The sequence below is a fragment of the Ambystoma mexicanum genome, chromosome 1p, assembly GCF_040938575.1.
Source record: "Ambystoma mexicanum isolate Mex_15411 chromosome 1p, UKY_AmexF1_1, whole genome shotgun sequence".
Classification (NCBI taxonomy): Eukaryota; Metazoa; Chordata; class Amphibia; order Caudata; family Ambystomatidae; genus Ambystoma; species Ambystoma mexicanum.
In genome coordinates, this window is record NC_090921.1 from 120,082,123 (window position 1) to 120,108,006 (window position 25,884).

General features: G+C 46.1%; 1 protein-coding gene across 1 annotated transcript in view; it reads right to left on the reverse strand.

Moving 5' to 3' along the window:
* TMEM95 (transmembrane protein 95) overlaps window positions 1-25,884 on the reverse strand; it is a 141,256-nt gene that overhangs the window by 105,721 nt on the left and 9,651 nt on the right. The window contains exon 2 of the mRNA XM_069611622.1: window positions 24,720-24,776. Within this exon, the coding sequence (XP_069467723.1) occupies window positions 24,720-24,776 (57 nt within the window). The remainder of the gene's footprint in view (window positions 1-24,719; window positions 24,777-25,884) is intronic.

A 25,884-nucleotide genomic window follows, 5' to 3' on the forward strand; every position in this document is an offset into this window, starting at 1 on the left:
GACCTTCAATCAGGGAGTCGTGATAATCCGAAATAACCTGCTCTTGTAAATCTTTAATTGGCTAGTATAGATGATTCCTAAAATATGGTAACTGGTCTTTAATGGTGTTATGTTCTCCATGAGTACACCACTCTTGTGAGAAAGTGGGATCCATTAAGAGTTGGATCTTGTTTTGGAGTTCACCCTGTGTCAATGTTGTCATAAGACCCAGGAGTTTGTCTTCTGGAATGATGGCTACTGGATCTGGAGTTACGTATACCTTTTCATCCACACCCATGTGGGACAAGGCGTCAGCCTTTCCATTTCGGACTCCTGGAAAGTAGGTGATCACATAGTGATATTCAGCAAAGAAAAGAGCCCACCGCAGTTGACCGGATGATTGAGCCTTTGCTGTTTTTAGGTATTGCAGGTTTCGATGATCAGTTATGACCGTGACAGTATGTCTAGTACCAAGGAGATAGTGTCGCCATGCCTTGAAAGCTGATTTTATAGCCAAGAGTTCTTTGTCTGTGATAGCATAGTTGAGTTCGGGAGGTGAGAACTTTCATGACCAGAAGCCCACAGGGGGGAACTGGCCAGTTCCTGGGTCCCTTTGTGAGAGAACAGCTCCCATAGTCATGCTAGAGGCATCTGTCTTAACTATATAAGGGAGGTCTGGGCGAGGATGCCGTAGAACTGGAGAAGAAGCTAATTTTTACTTAAGTTCTTGAAAGGCCTTCTCTGCTTCTTCGGTCCAATGGAACTTTTTATTGTTTTTGCTCAATAGTGATGTAATTGGATGCACTATTTGGGAAAAATCTGGGATGAACCAGCGGTAAAAGTTTGCAAAGCCCAACATACTCTGGATTCCTTTAAATAAAGTTGGTGACAGCCAGTTAAGAATGGCATCTACCTTGTGCCTATCCATTCTGATACCTTTTGGTGTTAGGATAAAACCGAGGAACTCCACTTCGGTGACATGACAAGAACATTTTTTGAGTTTAGCATACAGTTTATGTTGGCGGAGTTTAGAAAGGACGGAGCAGACATGCCTGACATGGTCTTCTTTTGTAGCAGAATACACTAAGATATCATCAATGTAAACCAGGGCGCAAACGTCTATTAACTCCTGCAAAACATCATTCATAAAGTACTGGAATGCAGCAGGAGCATTGCAAAGTACAAAAGGCATTACCTGGTATTCCTACAAGCCGTATTTGGTACGAAAGGCGGTTTTCCATTTGTCTCCTTTCATCACTCAAACAAGATGGTACGCCCCCCAAAGGTCCAGTTTGGTATAGATTTGGGCGTCTTTGACTTGATCCAATAATTCGGGAATAAGGGACAGTGGATAATGTTTTTTTACTGTGATCTGGTTTAATGCGCTATAGTCAATGCAAGTCCTCAAATCTCCTTCCTTCTTTGGTACGAAGAATATGGGACTGGCTGCTGGTGATTTAGATGGGCGGATAAATCCATTTGTCAGGTACTGATCAAGATAAGATTTCAAATGGAGGTTTTCTGGTTCAGTAAGTGCATACATTCGACCACAAGGAATTTGCGCACCAGGTATGAGGTCGATCTGACAATCGTAGGGCCTGTGCGGTTGTAGAGTATTGGCTTGTTCTTTCTGGAACACGTCTTGAAAATCTTGGCATTCATTTAGTAGAGTACTAGCCACACCTAGTACAATCGCCGCCGTACTGGAAGTAGCAGATGTACATAAGTCTGTTTTCCCCTTTTCTTGGTAATAACAGGTGCAAGCACAATCATCGGAAAAGGCCAACTTCTTGGCACGCCAATCTATTAGAGGGTTGTGAGCTACCAACCATGGCATCCCTAAGATTAGTCGAAACTGAGGAGGTTTGATGAGATCGAATGCAATAGATTCTCGGTGTCCATCCTGGCACAGTACGGTTAGTGCTGCTGTACATTGGGTTACTGGTCTGGAAGCTATTTCTGTCCCATCAACAGTAGTAACTTTTTCAGTAGTCTACTTAGAGCATAAGGGAATCCCCATCTCTGCTGCCAGGTCTTGCTCTGCATAATTCCCAAATGCTCCGCTGTCTATGTATGCTTCGACAGCATGCATCCGAGACGGTTGTTGGTGATTGATCAAAATTACTGTTAATGCAAAGTGTGAGGTCTGTGGCTCATCCTTCTCGCTCGACAAACGGACCTCTACGCTTGCCGGGCTTGGTAGTTTTCTGACTCCTTGTTATTATCTTCCTTCTCTGTGGCTCCAACTGTTCTCCTTGGTGGTTTTACTGGACATTCTTTGAGGAAGTGCCCTGATTTTCCGCAATATAAGCAAAATTGCTGTTGCCTTCTCTTGTCTCTTTCAGTTTTAGTTAAAGGGGGCCGTACACCTCCGATTTGCATGGATTCTACTGTGTTTTCCAATGTACGTGGAACATTATCCTTTGACCGGACATACACAGGTCAAGTGTCTAACCTTAACCGGTCCGCTTTCCAGTTTTGTAATTTGTGATCTAATTGCACCACAAGGTTGATGAATTCTCCACAGTCTTTAAGTGGGTTAACCACTTGAGCAACGACATCCTTTAGTTCCCCTCATAGACCCCGATGAAATAGTTTGGTCCTTTTTTTGTCAGGCCACCCAGCTTCAACGACTAGTCTGTTAAATGTTGTTATATATGTAAGCAAGTCTTGACTTCCTTGACGGAGTGACAAAAGTTCGTTGTCTAATTCTTGACCTTGGGTATGACAAGCAAATAATGTTTCCATTTCCATTTGGAAACCCCCAAAGTCTTATAACAATGGGTTATCCTGACTAACCAATGGTACCGACCAATCTGCAGCACTGCCACTCAGATATGACAAGACAAAAGGAACCCGCGCTTGGTCGTTAGGAAAAGCCCCATGTCTGAAAAGGAAATGAAGACGACACTTGTTCATGAACGTTGCGTACTTCTTGGGGTCCCCTGTAAATCGTTCAGGTGGAGCTAAAGGAACTGCCCCAGGAAGGGTTATTTGTACTGGATTGGTGGAAGAAATTGGTTTAGGTGCTGGCGGAATGTTACCAGGCAATGGGGTCTGTCCTGCCTGTGATTGGAGCAATTGTCTATTTATTTTGTCGGTACGATCCTTAGTAACAATCAAAACCCTCCTAAGAGCGTTGTTTTTTTGCCTGGCTGAATGTACTTCAGCGTGTAATTGTCCCAACAACTGAACTAACTGGTCAGTCTCTGAAGTCTCCATGAAGCCCAGCTTGATAATATTATTGAGGCTTTGCGTTCTGTTACACTCACCTGGTATCCACAGGGATGCCACCTAGCCCTGGTTGGATGATTTGCACTTTCGAACCCTCTCCCGGTCCCTTGGTAAGGCCTCTGGTTAAAGATGGGTCTTAATATTGTAAAAGGTGTATTCTCTGTCCTGCTCCTCGTGGCAAGGGCACGTAGTTGTGGGGGGCGAGCAGCGACCAAGTCACTTCACTGGTGCAAGCCCCCCTGTGGGAATCCAGGCCTGCTGCGACTTCGTAGGTTTGCTGCTTTACAGTCTTTATATGGAATTCTTATGTTCCTCTTAGTTTGAATAATAATGTCTTGCTTCTTTCCTTTTGGGTATGGAAAGGTATTTTGGTGCTGTCATGCAGTTTGAAGATGAACAATGGCCGGTAGGCGAAAGCGCGGTGTGCGCGATGCTGTCCGATGAGTAATGAGCGATGCTCCGCGCTGTTTCGCCTTTTATATTGCTAACCTGTGTCTTTTCTCCCCTTGCAGGTTGCGATGTTCCTCGCCGAGCGCGGTAATGTTTCAGCAATGATACTGACCAGGAGATGACTATCCAGGTAAGAATTGTGTGGCTTTCTTCATTCGGGAGGAAACGTGAGTAAACGCATACTAATGCTGTCTTTCTTTCTCCTCTTTCCAGGTTATGGTATTCCAGGATGCATGCGGTGCCGGATGATGGAGTTCGTACCTTCAGGTGAGTGGAACTGAAGTCAGCGATGGATTGAAGACAGGATACTGTTCCAGGTAAGTTTCGTAGTGTTCTTTCTCTCTCTGCAGGTCCTTGGTTTCAGATAAACTGGCATCAAAGAACTGGACACAGTGAGCGTTACGCTGCCCACAGAAGAATAACGCAAAGCATGCTCTGCTGTTTGGGTGCGGTTTAAATAGTCTCAGGTAAAGTAGTCCAGGTAAAATAGTCCCAGGCCTGCCACACCCAAAGTAGTCCAGGTAAAGTAGACCCAGGCCTGCCACACCCAAAAGACTAGACCGCATAGCTCAGTTCCTTGTAACTGAGCTATGTGTGTGCCTCCATGTTAGCGGAACCCCCGCAAGTTCAATAGTCCAAAGTAAATAATCCCATTCTAATGTTGGTTTTCATGATGGTTATGAGCCTGGGGCACCAGGAATGACTCCAAGAGAGTCTTGGATGAGGTTTTAAGACCTTTGATCTGGCCCTCGCTGGAAGGCTGACTTGCCAGTGAGGGCCAGGGGCAAGGGTCATGACAGGTTCACAAGAAAGAGCACCTAAAAGTGTCATATGTGCCACTCAGAGGCGGGGATAGACTAGGAATTTTCCCAGTGTGTTTCCCCAAAACTCAGGCATGCCGGATTGGTTACAAAAAAAGCAGAAATGCCAAGCAATTCCTATTCTTAAAAACATGTTTGCCTGAACTTTAGGAATAATATGTCACCAATGCTGCCAGGATCTCTCAGGATCTCTCGTCCAGACCAGTAGTAGAGATGTATGAAAAGAAGTAGTGGAACTATGTTCCCTATTGGCCAGCCCCCGCTCCTCACACATCGCAGAGCCACGCCCAATCCCATGCACAGATGCACCTGCTGTTTAAGGGAACGTTCAGTGCAGTGCACTGAAGTGCAAGTTTCATATTCTTCCTACACTTTTATTTTGAAACAATACCATTCCAGATCGGTTTCTTTTTAAAATAAAAGTATAAGAACAGTAAAACTTAATTAAAAAACGTAGAGGTGCATCGCTCCCAACCTCTCCCGCCCCCTTCAAACACTGGTCCAGATACCAACGAAAGGCTTGGTATTTCCAGCGCATGTTCGAGCATCTTGTCTCGGGAGGATAGCTCAGTGGCAAGACGAGCTTGGAAGCAAGACGATGTGGAGCAACACATGTTCGATCCCCAGGTAGTGCTTAGAAACCTCTGAGTATTAAGCGGGTTAAAATAACCCATTACAATTACAATCATCACATCAAGAAACTGGCAGAGATGGACATGTTATTATACATGCTCCCACAAAAAGTAGATTTCGTTCCACTAGAGGGTCATCCCTCCATATGTTCTTCCTCTAGTAAATCCTGGTATGCAACGTGGATCTGATGGCTTCCTGCATGCAAGATGTACCCTCGAAAGACAGGACTCAGGTGCAGCCTGCTTCTGAATAGAGCCTGTACCCTAATCCTCAATCGGCCCTCGAATCACACCTCGTCCAGGAGGGTATTTTGGTGTTCTATGAGTCTAATATATTAATATATCAAACAAGAAAAATATTAAAACCCCTAAAGCAGTCCACCATGCTGCTGCATATCCTATAGAGGGAGCACAGTAATTTGACTGAATTACCCCAATCATACGCGAACTAGATTGGCTTCCACTCCAAGCCAGGATACTATTCAAGACTGAATGTACCATCTACAAAGCAGTCATGAGTAGCACACCACTGTACCTGGTGGCTAAGTTTCACATATCTGGTGGCACACGCTCATCGTGCAGCGAATAAACCAACCGGCTTGAATCCCAACTCATCTGCAAAGAGAGGACCCACAAACAATCCTTCTCTTGTCAGGCACCCTCCCTCAGGGTCAGCTCGGAAAGCCCCCACAATGCTCCAATATTGCGAAACTCTCAAAACATGGATCTTTTAACAACACCGGACCAAGGACTAATTCCAATGGACGCACATACCGACATACAGACCTCACAGTACTACGATACTGTTAAAAGATGCTAGCTCAAATGCCGGTTACCCACTCTGTACAGCTCTCCGTTGCTCTTGAGGTAGGTCTGCGATTTAAACAATAAAATAAAAAATATTTTTTTTACAAGCAAGCAGGCACTCATTTTATTCCTCCAGTTCCTCAGATGACTACCACCACAGATTCCTGAGGATAGAGGTTCGTTGTCACTGCAATGATTGAGTACCCATGACATGCGATCCCCCCAGGGAAATGTTTGTACATAAAAATTCTGGCGTTTGGGGAGCAGAAAGGAAAAATAGACATCAGACTGGATTTCTATCTCCTATGTCCAGTTGTGCTACCAAAGGATTTACTGCTCTTCCCCTGGGAAAAGGGGCCCAGTAGTTGCCTCAAGGAGGAATTCTGAGTCTCCTCTCTGCTGATTGTGCTCCATCTGGTTGCTAATATTGCCTTGTCCTAGACTATGGTCAAAGTGAGAGAGAACGGTCGGGAGCGGCGTTCCACTACTTTTATTTTTTACTGTTATCAGTTCCACTACATTTTGCAACCATTTTCAAGAAACTGGAAATGTTCTTTGTGAAGTTAAAGCACACTTCTCCGCTCTACCACCCAGTAGCAGTTACAGCCATACTGAAATCTGTTTCAACTCCATTGGTTGTCAACCAGCATGACTGCAACCCTTGAAAAATGGGTGGTGCATTGCTCCCTTCCTGCCTACTCTTTCCCCCACTACTCTTTTTGGTACACCACTTCTAACATGGGTCCTAGAGCTCAGACTGTGGCAATCACTCTTCTGGCAAACAAACCTCTAAGAACTCCATGGGCATTGCATGTAAGGCAGTACATGGCTACGTTAAGAACTGGAACGGCTCCTCATGAAGGTCGGAGGGGGTGTCTGCCCGCTTGCACCTCATCTGTGAGATACTCATGTATTATGTAGAGCCTACCCATTTGATGCCAGCTACAGATCCGATGTCCAGTTTGGACCAGCCTTTTCGAAAACAAAAATAGCTTAAATGGGCGTATAATATGCTCTCATGGTTCATAATCTTCTCATGAAACTGGGGGAAGGGCAGGCGCGGACTGGCCTATCAGGCTACCGGGCAATGCCCGAACAAAAAATACAAAATGCTGATGTGGGCCATTTTGTTTTGTTCAAAGTGGGCCACCTTTTTGGCCCATGTGGGCCAGTTTGAAATGTTACTTCACCTCTGCCTTGAGTAATACTCAAACCCACTCAAACAGTTTGTCACAAAAGGAATAAACTGCCATTGCAACCGTGTGTCTCTTTATCATTGGTTCCCCAGTGGGACCCTGGGGAAGGGCAACTGGAGGTACCAGTAAGGGCAATTTTCGGGCCATCAGGCATCTCTAGTGGTAGTCCTTAGTCCCCCTTCCAACTGAAGAGCACTCCCATCAACCCCATGCGTCTGGCACTACGGAAGATGAAGGGAAACCGTGAGACTCGACAAATTGAGCACGTTATTGTTGCCAAGATTTGAGCAAGACGTCGGGTCTGCTGCTTTTCTGTTCATGGTGGAGATGTTCCTTGGGGCAATTTCTCCATTTGCCTTTGAGCACAGACACCAAGTTCCAGCATGAAGTGATCTCCTTTAACATGTGTTCCTCAAGAAATGTTACATGTTTGGATTCCTAGTTCCGGCATGCAATGTGTTCCTGCAGTGGGTCTCTAGCAAGATGCATCAGGGGTCTGGACTCCCAGGTCCGGCATGCAATGTGTTCTTTCAGTGCGTCTCTAGCTAGATGCATCAGGGGTCTGGACTCCCAGTTCCGGCATTCAATGTGTTCCTTCAGTGCGTCTCTAGCAAGATGCATCAGGGGTTTGGACTCCCAGTTCCGGCATGCACTGTGTTCCTTCAGTGGGTCTCTAGCAAGATGCATCAGGGGTTTGGACTCCCAGTTCCGGCATTCAATGTGTTCCTTCAGTGCGTCTCTAGCAAGATGCATCAGGGGTTTGGACTCCCAGTTCCGGCATGCACTGTGTTCCTTCAGTGGGTCTCTAGCAAGATGCATCAGGGGTTTGGACTCCCAGTTCCGGCATGCAATGTGTTCTTTCAGTGCGTCTCTAGCTAGATGCATCAGGGGTCTGGACTCCCAGTTCCGGCATGCACTGTGTTCTTTCAGTGTGTCTCTAACAAGATGTATCAGGGGTTTGGACTCCCAGTTCCGGCATGCAATGTGTGCTTTATGTGCGTCTCTAGCAAGATGCATCAGGGGTCTGGACTCCCAGTTCCGGCATGCACTGTGTTCTTTCAGTGCGTCTCTAGCTAGATGCATCAGGGGTCTGGACTCCCAGTTCCGGCATTCAATGTGTTCCTTCAGTGCGTCTCTAGCAAGATGCATCAGGGGTTTGGACTCCCAGTTCCGGCATGCACTGTGTTCCTTCAGTGGGTCTCTAGCAAGATGCATCAGGGGTTTGGACTCCCAGTTCCGGCATGCAATGTGTTCTTTCAGTGCGTCTCTAGCTAGATGCATCAGGGGTCTGGACTCCCAGTTCCGGCATGCACTGTGTTCTTTCAGTGCGTCTCTAGCTAGATGCATCAGGGGTCTGGACTCCCAGTTCCGGCATGCACTGTGTTCTTTCAGTGCGTCTCTAGCTAGATGCATCAGGGGTCTGGACTCCCAGTTCCGGCATTCAATGTGTTCCTTCAGTGCGTCTCTAGCAAGATGCATCAGGGGTTTGGACTCCCAGTTCCGGCATGCACTGTGTTCCTTCAGTGGGTCTCTAGCAAGATGCATCAGGGGTTTGGACTCCCAGTTCCGGCATGCAATGTGTTCTTTCAGTGCGTCTCTAGCTAGATGCATCAGGGGTCTGGACTCCCAGTTCCGGCATGCACTGTGTTCTTTCAGTGTGTCTCTAACAAGATGTATCAGGGGTTTGGACTCCCAGTTCCGGCATGCAATGTGTGCTTTCTGTGCGTCTCTAGCAAGATGCATCAGGTGGTTCGACTCCCAGTTCCGGCATGCACTGTGTTCCTTCAGTGGGTCTCTAGCAAGATGCATCAGGGGTCTGGACACCCAGGTCTGGCATGAAATGTGTTCCTTCAATGTTTCTCTAACAAAATTCATCAGGGGTTTGGACTCCCAGTTCCGGCATGCAATGTGTTCCTTCAGTGGGTCTCTAGCCAGATGCAGGAGGGGTTTGGACTCCCAGTTCCGGCATGCAATGTGTTCCTTCAGTGTGTCTCTAGCTAGATGCATCAGGGGTTTGGACTCCCAATTCCGGCATGCAATGTGTTCCTTCAGTGTGTCTCTAGCAAGATGCATCAGGTGGTTCGACTCCCAGTTCCGGCATGCAATGTGTTCCTTCAGTGGGTCTCTAGCAAGATGCATCAGGGGTCTGGACACCCAGGTCTGGCATGAAATGTGTTCCTTCAATGTTTCTCTAACAAAATTCATCAGGGGTTTGGACTCCCAGTTCCGGCATGCAATGTGTTCCTTCAGTGGGTCTCTAGCAAGATGCATCAGGGGTCTGGACTCCCAGGTCCGGCATGCAATGTGTTCCTTCAGTGGGTCTCTAGCAAGATGCATCAGGGGTCTGGACTCCCAGGTCCGGCATGCAATGTGTTCCTTCAGTGGGTCTCTAGCAAGATGCATCAGGGGTCTGGACTCCCAGTTGCGGCATGCAGTGTGTTCCTTCAATGCGTCTCTAGCTAGATGCATCAGGGGTTTGGACTCCCAATTCCGGCATGCAATGTGTTCCTTCAGTGTGTCTCTAGCAAGATGCATCAGGTGGTTCGACTCCCAGTTCCGGCATGCAATGTGTTCCTTCAGTGGGTCTCTAGCAAGATGCATCAGGGGTCTGGACTCCCAGGTCTGGCATGAAATGTGTTCCTTCAATGTTTCTCTAACAAAATGCATCAGGGGTTTGGACTCCCAGTTCCGGCATGCAATGTGTTCCTTCAGTGAATCTCTAGCCAGATGCATCAGGGGTTTGGAGTTACAGTTCCGGCATGCAATGTGTTCCTTCAGTGGGTCTCTAGCAAGATGCATCAGGGGTCTGGTCTCCCAGGTCCGGCATGCAATGTGTTCTTTCAGTGCGTCTCTAGCTAGAAGCAACAGGGGTCTGGACTCCCAGTTCCCGCATGCAATGTTTTCCTTCAGTGCGTCTCTAGCAAGATGCATCAGGTGTCTGGATTCTCAGGCCCGGCATGCAATGTGTTCCTTCAGTGCATCTCTAACAAGATGCATCAGGGATTTGGACCCCCAGGTCCGGCATGCAATGTGTGCTTTCTGTGCGTCTCTAGCAAGAGCCATCAGGGGTCTGGACTCCCAGTTCCAGCATGCAGTGTGTTCCTTCAGAGCGTCTCTAGCAAGATGCATCAGGGGTCTGGACTCCCAGTTCCAGCTGCCTTACCAATCTGCCCTGGGAACTCATACTTCCGGTCCCACTATGCAGCGTTAATCAAGCCTTAAGACCTGGACGGATCAGGTGTTATCGGCTAGCTGCCTGAGTTAAAGGCCTGATTGGAGCGAGGGCGTTTACAGTGTCCCCGGGCCAATAAAACCTGATCTGGCAAGCTGGAGAGGGTCTTATTGCTGTTAGCACCCCGGGTTGCCAATTCAGTAACCTAGGGTGCTGAGAGCATTGTATTTTCATTCAATGAGCCGGACGCCATGAGGCGTCCTATCATTGAATGAAAACACTTGAGAAAGATGGCCCCCATGGATCTGGAAGGCAGGGCTGCCTGCAGAGCCTCCTTCTATTTCCATGGCGGCCACAACGGACCAGGAGTGAAAGCAGCAGCAGCTTCGGTGGTGGCATCTGCCGCCACCGCCATCAGGTAAGTGGAGAGGGAAGGGAAGAAATAAAGAGAAGGGACATGGTGGAAGATGGCGGGTGAGGGCTTAGAACGGGAGATTCAGCCCATGTTCCTTGCCTCCTGATTGGCTAGCTCCCCCGTGCCGGGTGTTAATATTTATTATGGCTTTCACAATATTTTCTGGAATCTCACACTCTCTATTCATGAAATGACTCTGCTCAATGTGGCTCATCACTCTGCTCTAGGAACTTACACTCCCAGTACCAGCATGTAACTTGCAACAGTACATGCTGGGACTGTTGCTTTCCAATGCCGTCTTAATGTACTCTCTGTATGCTCTGGGAACTCACATTCCTGATTCCAGAATGCAATGTTTCTTTCAAATTTACCTTTACCAGTACAAGAATGCAGCATTTCTTCTAACGCAGTTTTCGCAATATGTTTTGGGAGCACACACTTCCAAACCCAACAGGCAGTGCGTATTTTGTAGTGTGAGGGTCTGAATATGCTCTAAGAAACTCACGCTGTCGGTCCAGCATGAAGGCTTTCTTTTGGGCTTTCTAGTCCATTCTCAGATGTGTGTCCACGAGTCCATCTCTTTGGTTCGCTCGACCGCATTTTATCACGACTCTCCTTGGCTTCTCACTCTCCCTTCTTTCTGCCTTGCCTTGGTCTCGTCTCTGGTAGGGGTTCTTCTCCTCGACGTTGTTGCTGCAGGACTCCATCTTAGATCTCTGACAAGTCTTCTTCCATTGGCTACTACGGCTGGATTCCTCATAGACCTTCTATTGTTAATCTCTAGGACGGTGTTTGTAGGCACTGATAATCACACTGACACTCACACCTCAACGTTACCCCTCCCAAAATCTCTTGTTCCTCATTACTCCAATTTATCTGGTTGAAAGTATAGTCACGATTTGAATTGCTTCTTGATCTGTGTTATCTCGCCACAGTAGAGATGGTTTCACATGGTGGGCGCTATGATGGGCCACGGGTAGCGGTCAAAAGGATTTGCAGTAATTGTAGCGGGTTTCTTGATCAGAGGATTTGCATTGTGATCCAGTCCTTGGCAGAAATTCCTGTTTAGATTCGCTAGATGTTCATCCAACATTTCGATTACCAACTCCCTGTGCTGGTCAGCTGTTCTTGTAAAAAGTGGGGCTCCAGCCGCTATACTCAGGGCTTTGTTCTGCACCTTTTGAAGAGTCCTCTGGTGGGCTTCTGCCCAGGTGCTTCATGCCAGAGAGGCATAAATCAGGGTGAGTCTAATTATCCTGTAGATGTTGACCTTACTCCAGATGGGCATGGACCTTGACTTCAAGAGTGGGTACTGCGCTGCAAGCTTGCCAGAAGCCTTCTGTTGGGTGTTTGTTTGCGACGGGGCTCCTCCAGGTGAGCTTGTTGTCCAGGGTCCCTCCCAGGTAACGGCTGCTGCTCTCCCAATTGATGTTCTCTCCGTTGAGGCTGATACACCGTTGCTCCATGGTTATCATTTTGGTGAACAGCATAGCAGCTGTCTTGCTGGTGTTCAGTGCAATCTGCCAGTCCCTGTACCATCTTGGCAAGGATTTTTGGTTCTACGTTATTTTGTTATTTTGCCGTGGTATTTTTCATCGCAGGTTTTTTCATCCCCGTTTTTTTTGTTGAAAAACTCATCATTTTTTTTTTTTTGGGGGAGTTACCCCCCCAAGCCCTCTTTTTTTTTTGTATTCATTTACACCCACAACCATATATTTAATTTTTAACCCCCACAAAAAAATAAAAAAACGATGAGTTTTTTTTAAAAAAAAAACAGCGATGAAAAAACACGCAATGAAAAATACCGCAGTGAAATGCTTGTATACCGGATTTTTGTAGGTTCTTCACCCCTTCCTTTTCCCTGAAAGACTGTGAGTTGAATGCAACGTCATCTGCATACAGTTCCCGGTCCGTTTTGCGAAGATCTGTATGGATGTCGTTGGCAAAGATGTTGAACAGGAATGGTCCAAGGATTGATCCCTGTGGCACGCCTGGTCGGATAAGGCGTGTTGTTGGGAACGCTGCCTACATGCTCACGTGGAAAGAGTGGTCGTCCAAGTAACCTGCAATCAGGTTAATCAAATAGTTTGGAAATCCTAGGTGAATCATCTTGTGCAGAAGGAAAATGAACCCTTTGGGGATGAGGCGCTGATATTACTTGCTTGTTACAGAACCCCTACCCCCTTGCATCGATGAGCCTAAGCCAATAAAAATCATCTCTAAGTGTCCTAGGGCACGCAACACAGTTTCAGCCACTCTACTTTGTTCAGTCGGACTCAATGATTCAGAGGAAATGAAGATCAGCCAATAAACAGAGGTTACAGACCTTAAAAATGCAATAACAATAGATGTGTTTACAAAAATCTTAGAAAGAATCCAAAGAAAGAAAAGAGCATATAATACACAGGAACGTGCTCCGATAGCTTAGTTAGTGGTTTAGTGAAAAAAGGCTCTGGGCAGAAAGGCTCTTTCTTCAGGGGAAGAGAGATACCATCTTGCGCCTCCTTGAAGGGTGTGTCACCAGCTCCTTCAGAAAACTCTCCTCTGAGCCTGGCTATTAGCCCTTGTGACCTGGGGATTGGCAGACAGTGCTTTGCATGGCTCAGTGACAAAGGTTCCAACATATATTTCAGAGGTGCCAGATGGCTGAGAGTGATGGCTGGTGGGGTGGGGTGGGTGGGGCGTTATATGCTTATTGGTGCGCACACTGCCTGAGTCACCCCTGTCATCCAGGAACTCTACCTGATGCATCATAACTCCCCGTTGGGCACTAATGGCATCTCTGGATTGTTACACTTAGTCTTTCTTTGTGTCAGTGCCCAACTTATCTCCCCACTCCTTGGCTCATTCCAGGATAGGGTGGTGTGTTAGTAAAATTAAGTGAGGACCTATGGGGAGAGAGCGCAGACTTTTCTCACTAGGACAGGGGTCTGCAAACTATGGCTCTCCATATGTATTGGACAAAAACTCCCATTAACCTTAGCCAACTTAACCAATGATGAAGGACTTTAGGACTATTAGTTCAAAACATCTGGAGATCTGCAGGTTTCAGAACCCTGCTCTAGAACCATGTATATTAGTAGGTCTAGTTGGATCTGGGCTGTCCATTGCTCTCTTCTAGATATTAGATTCTTCACACTAGTGCATGGGTCCCAGCTTTCTGGATTTAGCTTTCCCGGCCGCAGCAGATGAAGACTCAAGAGAATAGGTAGAAAGAGGCGAGCACTTGAATTCAAGTGAGATCTACAAGTGAGAGGCCGAATGACACAGAGTAACTGAACAATGGATTTCAGAGGTGTGAACACAGAGACAAGGATTTCACCCAAAGCAACCCACCCATCAGCCCCATTAGGGTAATTATGAGCTGTACAGTATTTTCACCGTGTGGTTGAACTTTTGACACCAATACTTAGAATAGGGGGTAAATAGAGTGGGTTACATTTGCTTGGGCTATGAAGTGCTGACATAGCGGCCGGCACATGAACATTGGCAGGTTCAGAGTTAAAGCAGAGTTAAAGTTGAATGTGAAGAAAAAGCCATGTGTGCAGAGCAATCAAGCAGCACAATGGGCCCCGAAAATAAAACACTCTTTGTTCATGCAAAGCAGGAAAGGGAAGGAAGGATAAGGTGAGAAATGCAACATTGATAGGGAATTCTGCTAAGGGGAACTCTGCTCAAAGGTCGCAAAGGGGTCTAGATTGGTGATGGAAGGTTCTGGCACGTGAGTGATGTGGCCAGAGGTGGCATCACGAAAAAGGCTGGGTACTATTAAAGAGAATTTACAGAATCAAGGGGTTGAATGAGGGTTTGAAATAGAAGGAGAGAAAGGGGGGAAGGACGGACTTCTTGGAGAGAGAGGGATGTTCTGAATGGCTGGAGCTTTGACGAGGATCATCTGCTGGGCTGCCAATCAGTGCAGCTGGGAGTGGGAGCTGCCGAGGGAGTTAGTTGAAGGCATTGGTTTGACTCTAGGGCTGTGTTCTGCCAGAGATGGACTGAGGCGTACCTAGTTGCAGGAAGGGAGATTAAAGGACAAGGGAGAGACAGCTTTCTGAGAGACAGTGCACACATTTGGATGGTCTGTATAACTAGACAGGTAAATAAGCAGGAATCCTCTGCATGGTAATTGGCAATGTGTCAGACTGGACACAAAAGTCAACTCTTCCTTACTTAATCTTTAAGGGACCAAAAGATTAATGCAGTAAATGGGTTCAAATCTGGTTGATGACCCATCCAATGATAAGTATTATCTGTGCACTGGAACCTAAATGATTTCATGTTGTTTTGGTAACTTTGAGGTTAAAAAAGAAAAATGCTTATATTTGAAATGCCTTTCTGAATTAAAATGTGTTCCTGCATACATTTCTAATGATGCATTTTTATTGTAAATGTATTCATGCCTAATTGAGTGGTCTGTTTCTTGCTGGTAAAATGGATGCAATAAAATAACTAACTGCGAGAAAAGGGTTTTTGTCTTTTTTGCAGCCAGTGGTTAAATGAGTGTTTAGCAGAAGGGTACAGCCTGGACATGCACTAGCTAAGGTCCCGAGGTATAAAAAGTGACAAGAAGGAAAGATCAGAATTTCATCCAACATTCCCCCTGGAAGCCCCAGGCCCTGACTATTATTAACACTGGGGGGAGGGTGCACAGCCAATGGGGAGGCTTGGAATGAGGGCTGTGTTCACTATGTAGGGTGTAATCAAAGGCCCCCAAACCAATGGAACTGAAGGTCCATGTGAAAAATGCCTAAGGAAAAGCAGCGTTTTAATTCACAAAGGAAGAAGAAATGCAAAGGTCCCTTTCACCTGAAAAACAGGATTTTTAAACACTGGCACAAAAACGGCTTCTGTGTGCTTGCAAACTAAAGCAAGACATGAGGAAAATGTCCCCCTGCCAACATAAATTTGGCAGGGAAAAGACATGGTGTGTGTGTTGACAAAAAGTAAGGTAGATTATGTTTCACATGCAAAATACCGGCATAACATTTGAAAAGAAAAGACTGCCTGGTTGCCATGAAAAGTTCCTGTAGGCCTATTTAGGCAGACTATGCAGGTGTCTTTCTGCAAGGGAAATCCAGAGAAGGCTAAAACAAAAATCTGTTCCAAGTGTTTATTGGAAAAGCACATTACATAACTGGCTGAGAAATAAAATGCTGAATTTTCTCTGAAACTGTCACCCATCAAAAGGTGGTGCACTGTGACCATTCAGACTCACTTTTCAACAGGAAAACAAACATCAGATAATTCAAATGTTATTTAATTATTGACTAAAAGAATCAGCCTTGTACATCTAGTCAAAAAGCAAAGTGCACCCTGAAAACACACCATATGTCAAGGAATCAAGGCTGATATTAGAAAATACAATATGTGAGTCAATTTCAGCCATGACAAATGGTGGGGCTCTGGGCAAAATTCACAAACAACTCCCCCACTGTGAGTATGGCTGACATCCCAACTGTTTACAACTGCAATAAAATGTGTCCTGCTAATAGGTGTTGAAACAGATTTTGAGCAGGCCAAATGCTCGGGCTGGTTCATGACCCAAGTAGGGAGGAGGTTTGAACACAGGGGCTATAATAAAGGCTGAACTAAAAAAAAAAAAAGGAAAATAGAAGCTTTTCAGATAAGAGGATAGGTTGTCAGGTGTCTGCAGTGGGGGATCTCTGTGGAGCAAATGCATCCCCCATTTATTATCTGCACCCCACACCTCAAACAACAAAGAGACTAATCAAAAACACTGGCCCAGAGAAACAAATGGCCTGGGGCAAGCTCATATTTGTACATGTAAAGATTCCCTTTGTTTAAATGGACTGTCACTGTGGCTTTTTGCTCAGGAACTACAAATGACACTGTATACATGGATGTTTTATTTTTTAGATAATATCAAGGCAATTGTGGTGATATAAAATTCCTCCATCTGCGAATTATGGAATTGCAGTGGCAAGCTAACATGAGTTCCTGGCTGCTTTTAACATGTCCGTAATGTGGGAGTTGGCGTGCTGGTGGAGTGTAAAATTAAGACTATGGGTAATAAATGACATGCTCTTAACTTTTATGCTTTTTGTAAAAATGGCAGAAAATTGACAAAAGGCAGTGCAAAAGGGTGCTGACCAGCTGTTGTTTTATTAAATGTCCCCTGATTAGCTGAATCAGAATATATATTTGTAATGCTCACCTTGTATCCACAGGGACACCCCCCGACTTGGCTGGATTGCTTCTGAGCTGGATTCACCTCCCCCGGGGACTCACGCTGCTGTGGATCTATTCTGGAAGACAGGAGTTCAGTTTTAGCCACAATCACCTTCTCTCGGGTCCCGCCTCCCAAGCGTTCCCCTAGTGACCCCCTTAAAGTCTTCCTTGCCTTGTATTTCGATAAGGTGTGCTCTCCGTCCTGCTGTTCTGTGCAGGGGCCCGTAGTGGCTGGGCACCTTAGGCCAAGTTACTTCACTGGTGTGGGCCCGGGAGTCCAGTCCAGCTGCTACTCAGCTCTTGAGGTAAGTCTTTAGTTCTTAAAGAGTATATGTCCATGTTATGTACAAAGGGAGGCTTTCACATAACCAGTAGTTTAAAGGTAAAGAACCTTTTATTTGCAAGTTGATGACATAAGACGACCCCCAGCAGGAGGAGTACAATCTTCCCACTAAGGCCCTGCTTCTTCACTGGCTCTCCTTGGAACCCTGCTACATAAGATGCAGTTCTATGTTCTATAGTATCTAAGTGACAATAGACATAGTGAAGGAAATATTATACACTCATGGTTTAACAGGTAAACATTGGAAACACTGCACATCCTAACACCTCTCCTCCTTAAACATAACAAGTAACTGTGTGGGTGAGGACCCACTAAAATTGAAACCTGTAAAACACATATTGAACAACTGAAATTGAAACCTGTAAAATAAATATTATACACTCGTGGTTTAACAGGTAAAACATTGGATGCGCTGCAAGTCCTGGCACAAATCAAGAGCATAGATATATGACATCTAGTGGTTGATTAGGTAGAGTCACAAGAAAGTCCCTGTCTCCAACTAACTGAAGACAAATTAACATTGAAACGGAAAAGCCACCCTTTCCTTATTCCAAATAGCTCCTCCTTTGACCAACACTGACGAACCCAAGTCTTTCACAACTTGCTTGGGTTCAGAAAACAACGAGGCTCCTTTACGAACTTTGGTGGGGAGCTTGACTTTAATCCAATCACCCTCTTTGACCTTGAGTTCCCTACAACAATTCTTCTGATCATACCTCTCCTTGGATCTAACTCCAGCTTCAAAAATTCTCCTTTTTACACTCTCTAGATCCACATCCACCATTTTTGATTTGCCCATCCAACCTGGACATAAATGAGTATTTGGTTTTCTTCCTCTCAAGATCTCAAATGGACTCACGCCTGTGACACTATGGGTAGTTAGCCTATACTGGAACGTGCGTTCCATCACTGTTCTCACCCAATCTCCTCCAGTAGCCACCGCTATCCTAATAGCCTCCATCAGAGTCCTATTAAATCGTTCCACACACCCATTACTCTGGGGATGATATAAAGAAGTATTCACCTGCTCAATCCCATGATTCTCTAAGAATTCTTTAAACTCTCTGGAAACAAGTTGGGTCCCATTGTCAGACAAACACTTTCTTGGAAACCCTTCTCTCCAAAACAGTTGTTCCAAAAATCTGATTATACTACTACTGGATATGTCCTTGAGTACACATACCTCCGGCCATTTTGATAATAAATCTATGACTACTAATAGGTAGCTATCTCTGCCACCACCAATATTAAATGGACCGAGGAGATCCAACGCAATTTCGTCCCAAGGGACACGCGGGGACTCCCTCACTACCATGGGAACTTTTTGCACTTTCAAGCCTTTGTTTCCCTCAATACATTCCACACAGTCTTTGACTTGTTCCTCTATGTCCTTGTCGATACCAGGCCACCAAAATTCAGACCTCACAAGTCCCTTCGTCCTGGCCAGACCTAAATGACCAACATGGGCCAACTCCAAGACAGACTTCCTCATACCGACTGGCACAACCATCTGGTGACCCTTGTATAAATAACCATCCTGAATCCATAGCTCCTCCCTCACTTTGGCAAAACCATTCATCTCGCCCCTGTGGCTCTTAATTTTACCTTCTGCAACCAGAGCAAGTACTCCTTGATATACAACATCCTCCGTGCAAGACACATCCCACTCACTTTTCTTTAATGTTTCATGCACCTGGAATATTTCTGCACTCTCCTCTGAACTTGTAAAGTCACTATCGTCAGAAATTTCCCTCTGGACAGATCTAGACAAGGCGTCTGCAACCACATTAACCTCCCCCTTTACGTGGAGCATGGTATACTGTAACCCTTGCAATGCCGTGACCCATTTCATAATGCGTCTTGACACTCCCTCCAAACCACCTTTTGTAAAAATTCCAACCAAGGGTTTATGGTCAGTGCAAATGGTGAAACTCCTCCCCCACAAGAATCTTTTAAATTTCTCGACACCCCAAACGCATGCTAGAGCCTCCTTCTCAATAACTGAATATCTAGATTCTGGGCCCTTCAAAGACCTGGACGCAAAAGCCACAGTCTGTAAACCTGTCTGATCCTCCTGCATCAGAACAGCCCCAACACCATAATCACTGGCATCAACAAAAAGCAATGTGGGTTTACTTTCCTCAAATATTTTCAAAATGGGAGCATTGACAATAGCCTCTTTTATCATCAAAAATTCTTTCTTGCACCGGTCACACCATTTAAAAACGACTCCCTTGCGAGTGAGAAATCTCATATTCCTCGACATTTCTGCTAACCCCTTGACAAATTTGCCGTAAAACTCCACCAGTCCCAAAAATGATAGTATGTCCCCTTTAGACTTAGGCTCCTCCATTCTTTTTATGGCCTCAATAGCCTCCTCCTTGGGTCTAACCCCTTCCCCAGTGATCTCATGACCCAGGTACACCACTTTGTTGGCTTTAAAAGTACATTTTTCCAAGGCAACGGTGAGGCCTGCCTCCTTCAAAATATCCAAAACTCTTTTCAAACGAACATCATGCTCCTTCTCATCGCTCCCACATACAAGAACATCATCCTGATAACACATCACCCCTTTTTCACCCCCAAGTAATTTATGCATAATACTCTGAAACACACTTGCGGCTGAGACCAAACCAAATGGCATGCGAACACACCTGAACAATCCAATCGGGGTGATGAAGGCGGTGAGATCCCTGGAATTAGGGTGCAATTCAACCTGATGGTAGGCCGATTTAAGATCTAGTATGGAGAACACTTTTGACCCAGCTACTCCCACCATCAGATCATCTATTCGGGGAAGGGGAAACCTGTCTGCCACAACCATGCTGTTTAGATGTCTAAGATCTATACAGAGCCTCAAAGACCCATTGCCTTTTCTGACTACAACTATAGGACTGACCCATTCAGATGCTTCTATCTTTTCAATGACACCATCTCTTTCCATTCTCTTGAGTTCTTCCTCTACATCTCCTCTAAGAGCAAGAGGAATAGTTCGCAGTTTTGCAATCTTAGGGACAGCTCCTTTCTTTAGGCGAATTACATGTACAAAGCCCTTGAGACACCCCAATTTCCCAGATAACGTGGTTTGTATCTCTGTGGGCTCTCCTCCCGCAACAGACATTACCTGCTCGGGATGACTTGCCTCAAGCCTTATCTTCAATTCAGCTTGATCACTCCATGACAACAATTCACCCCCTCTGTTGGTAACATACACACAACCTTTGGCCTTCCTGTCCTTAAACTGTAATTCAGCATCAAAGCAACCTATAATATCTATGGGAACATCTCCAAAAGCATTTGCTTTAACAGTATTTTCCCACAGAGTACAACTATCGAATTTGTTCCTCCACACTTCCGCACTTATCAAGGTGTAGTCAGCACCACTATCCATTAGCATGCGTACGGGTACACCTCGAATTACAACCTCAGCATAAGGTTTCTGCATTTTCACTCTGCCATTGACAGCATTCACTGTAAATACCACTTCTCTGCCATCCTCACAATATGACTCATCTTCATAACTTGCACTTATTTCATGCACTTGATTTGACCCAGCATTAAAATTTCTACAACATCGGGCAATGTGCCCTCTCACACCACACTCATTGCATATGATATGAATAGCAAAGCAATCCTTAGCAGAGGCTATATGCGACAAGCTTCCACATCTAAAGCATCTTCTCCCTGGAAAACCTCTGGATTGTCCTGAATCCCTAACCATCTTGAAAGAATTCATGTCTTTGGGAATCCCTCTGCTATCTTTTGCAGGAACCCATTGACGCCATCCTCTGCCAGTTGCCGGTCTGTTCTCTTCGCTCCTTTTAGCATTCTGCGAGGCGCGTCTTGGATTCCACGTACTCTGCCTCTGAACAACCTTTGACACCTTCAGCACTGAACCCTGACTCTCATCCAACTTGGGTTTACCATTGTTCACAGTATCCGATTGAAGAACTTCAATGCACTTATCTGTGTGTTCCACCATTTTCGCTATCTCAATTGCTCGATCCAAAGTGGGGTTCCTCTCTTTCCATAGTTCTTTCCTAATACTGTCATTGGAACATTTAATCATTAGCTGGTCTCTCAAGTGCTCATCCTGACAGTGAGTGAATTTGCATTTCACTGCTAAGCCCCTTAAAGCCGTGACAAAATCCTCGATACTTTCCCCATTCTTCTGCTCTCTCGTGGCAAATTTATATCTTTCCAATATAATGTTCTCCTCCACTCTAAAATGCCTGTCCAGTTTGGCTAATGTCCTTTCATATGGACCAGCATCCAAAATGTCAGAAGGCTCCGGCAATCTCTTTAAGACCTCTTGGCCTGCAGTTCCCAAACAGTGAAATAGCAATGCCTCCTTGCGCTCATTGGAGTAGTTGGCACCAAACACTGCTAAGGCATATTTGCTGAATCCTTCCTTCCAGTCTTCCCATCTAACCCTGGGTTCACCTGGCACCGCCAGAAAAAACACAGGAGCAGGCACATTTGCCATACCTTAGGCCAAGTTACTTCACTGGTGTGGGCCCGGGAGTCCAGTCCAGCTGCTACTCAGCTCTTGAGGTAAGTCTTTAGTTCTTAAAGAGTATATGTCCACAATAGTAGTTGCCCTGTTACCCTTCTCCTTCTCTTGGAGATGCAGAAGGGTTGATGGAGACGTCGAGCTGATGGGGAGGGTGATGCTCGAGAAGGTAAGAGAATGTGCCAAGCGCGGTGCTATGAGCGTCCTTTGAATCGGGCTAACCTATGCTATTCTTCCTTGCAGGTCACCGAGAAGTTCCTGGAAGAAATGCGGCCAGATGGAAGCGGAACATAGCGTGGAAGATGTCCGGACTGTTAAGCGGAGGCTGGAAGGCGTTGGAATCGGAAGACGAACGCTTACTAATTGTCCTCTTCTTTTCTCTCCTCTCTAGGATGTTGCTTGCGGATGAGGACGAGCTCCAGGGAAGAATCTGGAGCGATTGAGGAGCTGGTTGCTGAACAGGTAAGGAGGAATAATGGTGTTCTTCTTCTCCCTCATAGATGCAGGCCAAGGATGCTGCGAGCAGGACTCAGTGAACGTCACGCTGCGAGTGCAGAACAACGCGAAGTGCATGCCTCAGCTCGGGCGTGGCTTAAATAGCTAGCAGGTATCCCAGGTGCCTTCAGGGCGGACCACGCCCTGGATGCTAGACTGCATGGTGCAGTTCCACGCCGAACCTTGTGAGGGCAGCCATGTTGGTCCATTCCCCAATGGTAACTCCACCTGCCATATGAGCCTGGCACCAAAGGCGCCAGGACTGGCTCCAGGACAGCCGAGGGGGGCATGATTGGGCCCTTGGGGCCTTGCAGAAACACTGTGGCGAGGGCCAGTGACTCTGAGTCCCAAGGCCAGGGGCTATGGTTGTGACAATATTATGGCAGTTTCTAGTAAAACTATGATACACAACTCATTTTTGCCCAGAATTTGACATGATAACAAAGGGAATTGCAAATGGGAATTGCCACTGTCTGCTCCAGACTCCTAAACCAATCCTTAGAGAGGGGCTGGAGTTGGTAGGAGAGATAGGAGTTGGGAGGAGGGAGAAGGTTAACTGATCAATCCTATTTGCGAGAACTCTTGTCAGGTACTCCCCAATATTGTAAACTTGGTGGTGTCACTGCTGCTATATTGAGTGGATGCACTATGAGAAAGGAGCAGAGCTGCTGAAATTTACCATCGGGAGAGCTGATGAAACTTACCATGTGACAGCTGCAAGGAATAACCAAAGTAGATTTCATCTGGGTGGAGCTGTTTATTTCTAGGAAGTCCTAAAAGCTGACTGGGGCCTTTGGTGGAGAGCTGGAGGCCGTCTCTGAGAGTGGAGTGACCAGATCCCTGCCCTGTCCTTCCAGAGGGTCCTGACATCAGCTGGTTTTCCTGAACTTTAAACACAGGTTTTCTATGTAAGTAGAATTTAACCCTCTGCAAACAAAAGGTCAGGGATCTTCTGGCCTTAAATCCATTCCCTTCATAGTGCGTCGGGAGGGGTCAAAACTAAAACATATTAATTTAATGAATTCCCCTTGGCAGAACACCACGTGGTGATTTTTGCTAAAACTCGAAATTAACAAAGCTCATTCCCAGTGTGCACTGAAAACTATAGACTCTAATTGTATTTGGTAATCCTGTGTTTTCAGCTTCCCCAACACAGGCCTTTAAGTCTTTCAGTGGAGGGGGTGTCTGAAATCCCAAATTCTCAAATCATCACAAATGTTGCTACCCAGCTTCCCAAACACAGACCTTTCAGTGTGGGGGCTCTGAAAACAAAGAACTAAACCACCCTGTGTTTATTTTAAACCAAAAATGTGGGTGAAATCATGATTGCCAGATGCATTTATACCAATCTATAAACCAAACCGCTTGCCTTTTAAGCATGCAGGAAAATCGAAATTGCACAGCATTACACATGTAATGGGCCTCATTACACGTTATGCGGTAAACCATGGTGCTATTAGCACCATGGTTGCCGCCGGTACCATACCGGTACCACCATGGAGAAAAGGGGAATTACCACCCCATTCCAAGGTTGGTGGGGTGGTAATTCCTCCTTTCTCCATGGCCCTTCCCCATTCCCATTTTGCCCCATGGGGCTCAATGGGAATGGGGAAGGAGCTAATTACGGTACTGCAAATTGCGGTACTGTAATTAGCACCAAGGTCCCTTTGCGGGTCCCAACTTTAACAGCTGGTCAACACCAGCCGTTAAGGTCAGGTCCCGCAAAGGGACCTCGTAGTAAGGCGGTAAGGGTTTACCGGTACCGGTGCCCTTACCGGTACCGGTAAACCCTTACCGCCTACCGTGTAATGAGGCCCAATGACTTTTGTTAATTAACCAGTTTGATTATTTCTTGAAGTGTAATCTGTTAACAAAAGAAAAAGTATTGTATTTTGTGTGATTTATTTGTGTAACAAGAAGTTAATTTTGAGCCACAAAGAAGGCGCCATGTGTAGGTTATTGTGATGTTTATTACTTCTAATTTAAATAAATACAAATATATTTCCTGTACACCGGCCTGGTTCTTGGCTCATTGGTAGCTCAGGGGGAGGGATCTAAGGGGTATTAGAAGAATTGGCGATAGGGCTGAAGACAAAAACTAACAATAACCCGTCATTGTGTGACACTTAGCTTGGGGAGGGAAATAACTCCCTGTGTTGAGGGTGCCCTCTCAGTAAACTGTTACAACTAGTACAAGTATGCAATGCGAGTACTGTGGTAGTATTGCCCAACAGGGCATGCGGACCTAGTCGATAATGTAACCCCTGCCCACTCTAAGGGATGCTCACTTCCCTCTGGCCTTTAACTTGGGGGCAGGCCAATACCGACAGGGTTGACCAACCTTGTCAGGGAATAGCGCCTGAACATTAACAGAGAGATAATGCTAACGGTAAATGCAGTTGCAAGTACAATCAGGCTGCTCCAAACTCCCCACCATTTAGCTCACTGCAAGGATTCCGCCGGGAGACCTTACCTATGACACGGAGCACTCGGTGGGTCTTTGTCGTCAAAAAATCCATGTCTTCAGAGTCTGTTATGGGAGGGAAGGAGAGACAGCAGGTGAGATGGAGGCAGTGATGAGTAGGCAAGCTGAACATCTCAAGAGACATCAGGAGAGAGTTGGAGAGTGGGAGAGAGGACAATGAACAGAAAGAAAGTGGGAAAGGAGAGAGAAGGAAGATTGGGAGAACTTAGAAGACAGTAAGAAGGATGAAAAGAGAATGGGAAATAGGGTGGTTTGGTGCATATTCTGCGACGTGTGCTCGAGGGGAAGAAACAACGTGCGGAATGAATGCAAAAAAGGCAAAGGAAGGAGGACTGCAAAAGCTGTAGAGATAGGAGGCAACCAGAATGAGGGGGGCACATTAAAAAGGAAGAAGTGAGAAACGAGCAAGGGAGCGAATTGACTTTGGAGGACCTTGCATGGAAAGAGGAAGAGAGGTGGGGAACAGGAAGGAAGGGGGGAAACAATGACACAGACAGGGTGTGGATGAGTTGTGGTCACCCCGAGTCCTTGAGTGGAAGGGGATGAGAAAGCCCCAGAGTAAGAATGAATGTCACAGAGAGAAGAGAAGGCAATCAATTCATGGGAGAGGTTGGGCGAATACATGGAATGAAAATGTAATTAATATTTTATGGGGGTGGGGGGGAGAGAGAGAGAGAGAGGGAGAGAGAGAGAGAGAGAGAGAGAGAGAGAGAGAGAGAGAGAGAGAGAGAGAGAAAAAAAACAAAAAACAACAACAACAATTGTTCTATCCCATAGATGAGAGTGTTTGGTGGGAGTGAGGCAGGTGAGGTTGCTACAGGCTGCTCACCACCAGCTAGGAGAACTGTGCCTTTTGGGCCTAAGTTCCCGGCTGGGGGTCCAGCCAAAGTACAAAGTAGGTCCTGGCAACTAGACTCGGAATACACTATGTGGGTGATATTTAGGCAGCACACATGGAACTCACCCACCAAAGCACTGCCCTTTAGATGTTTTAGACTGAGGCCCTCATGATAAGTTCTGGAAATAAGGTGCTGTTAACAGCGTGCCCCAGCACCGTCCCAGACCGGCAAACTACAAGTCTTCCGGTAGGGGCTGTGAGGTACCTGAAGGCCTGACCTACCCTGTAGATCAGGCTCCTACCCGAAGATAATTG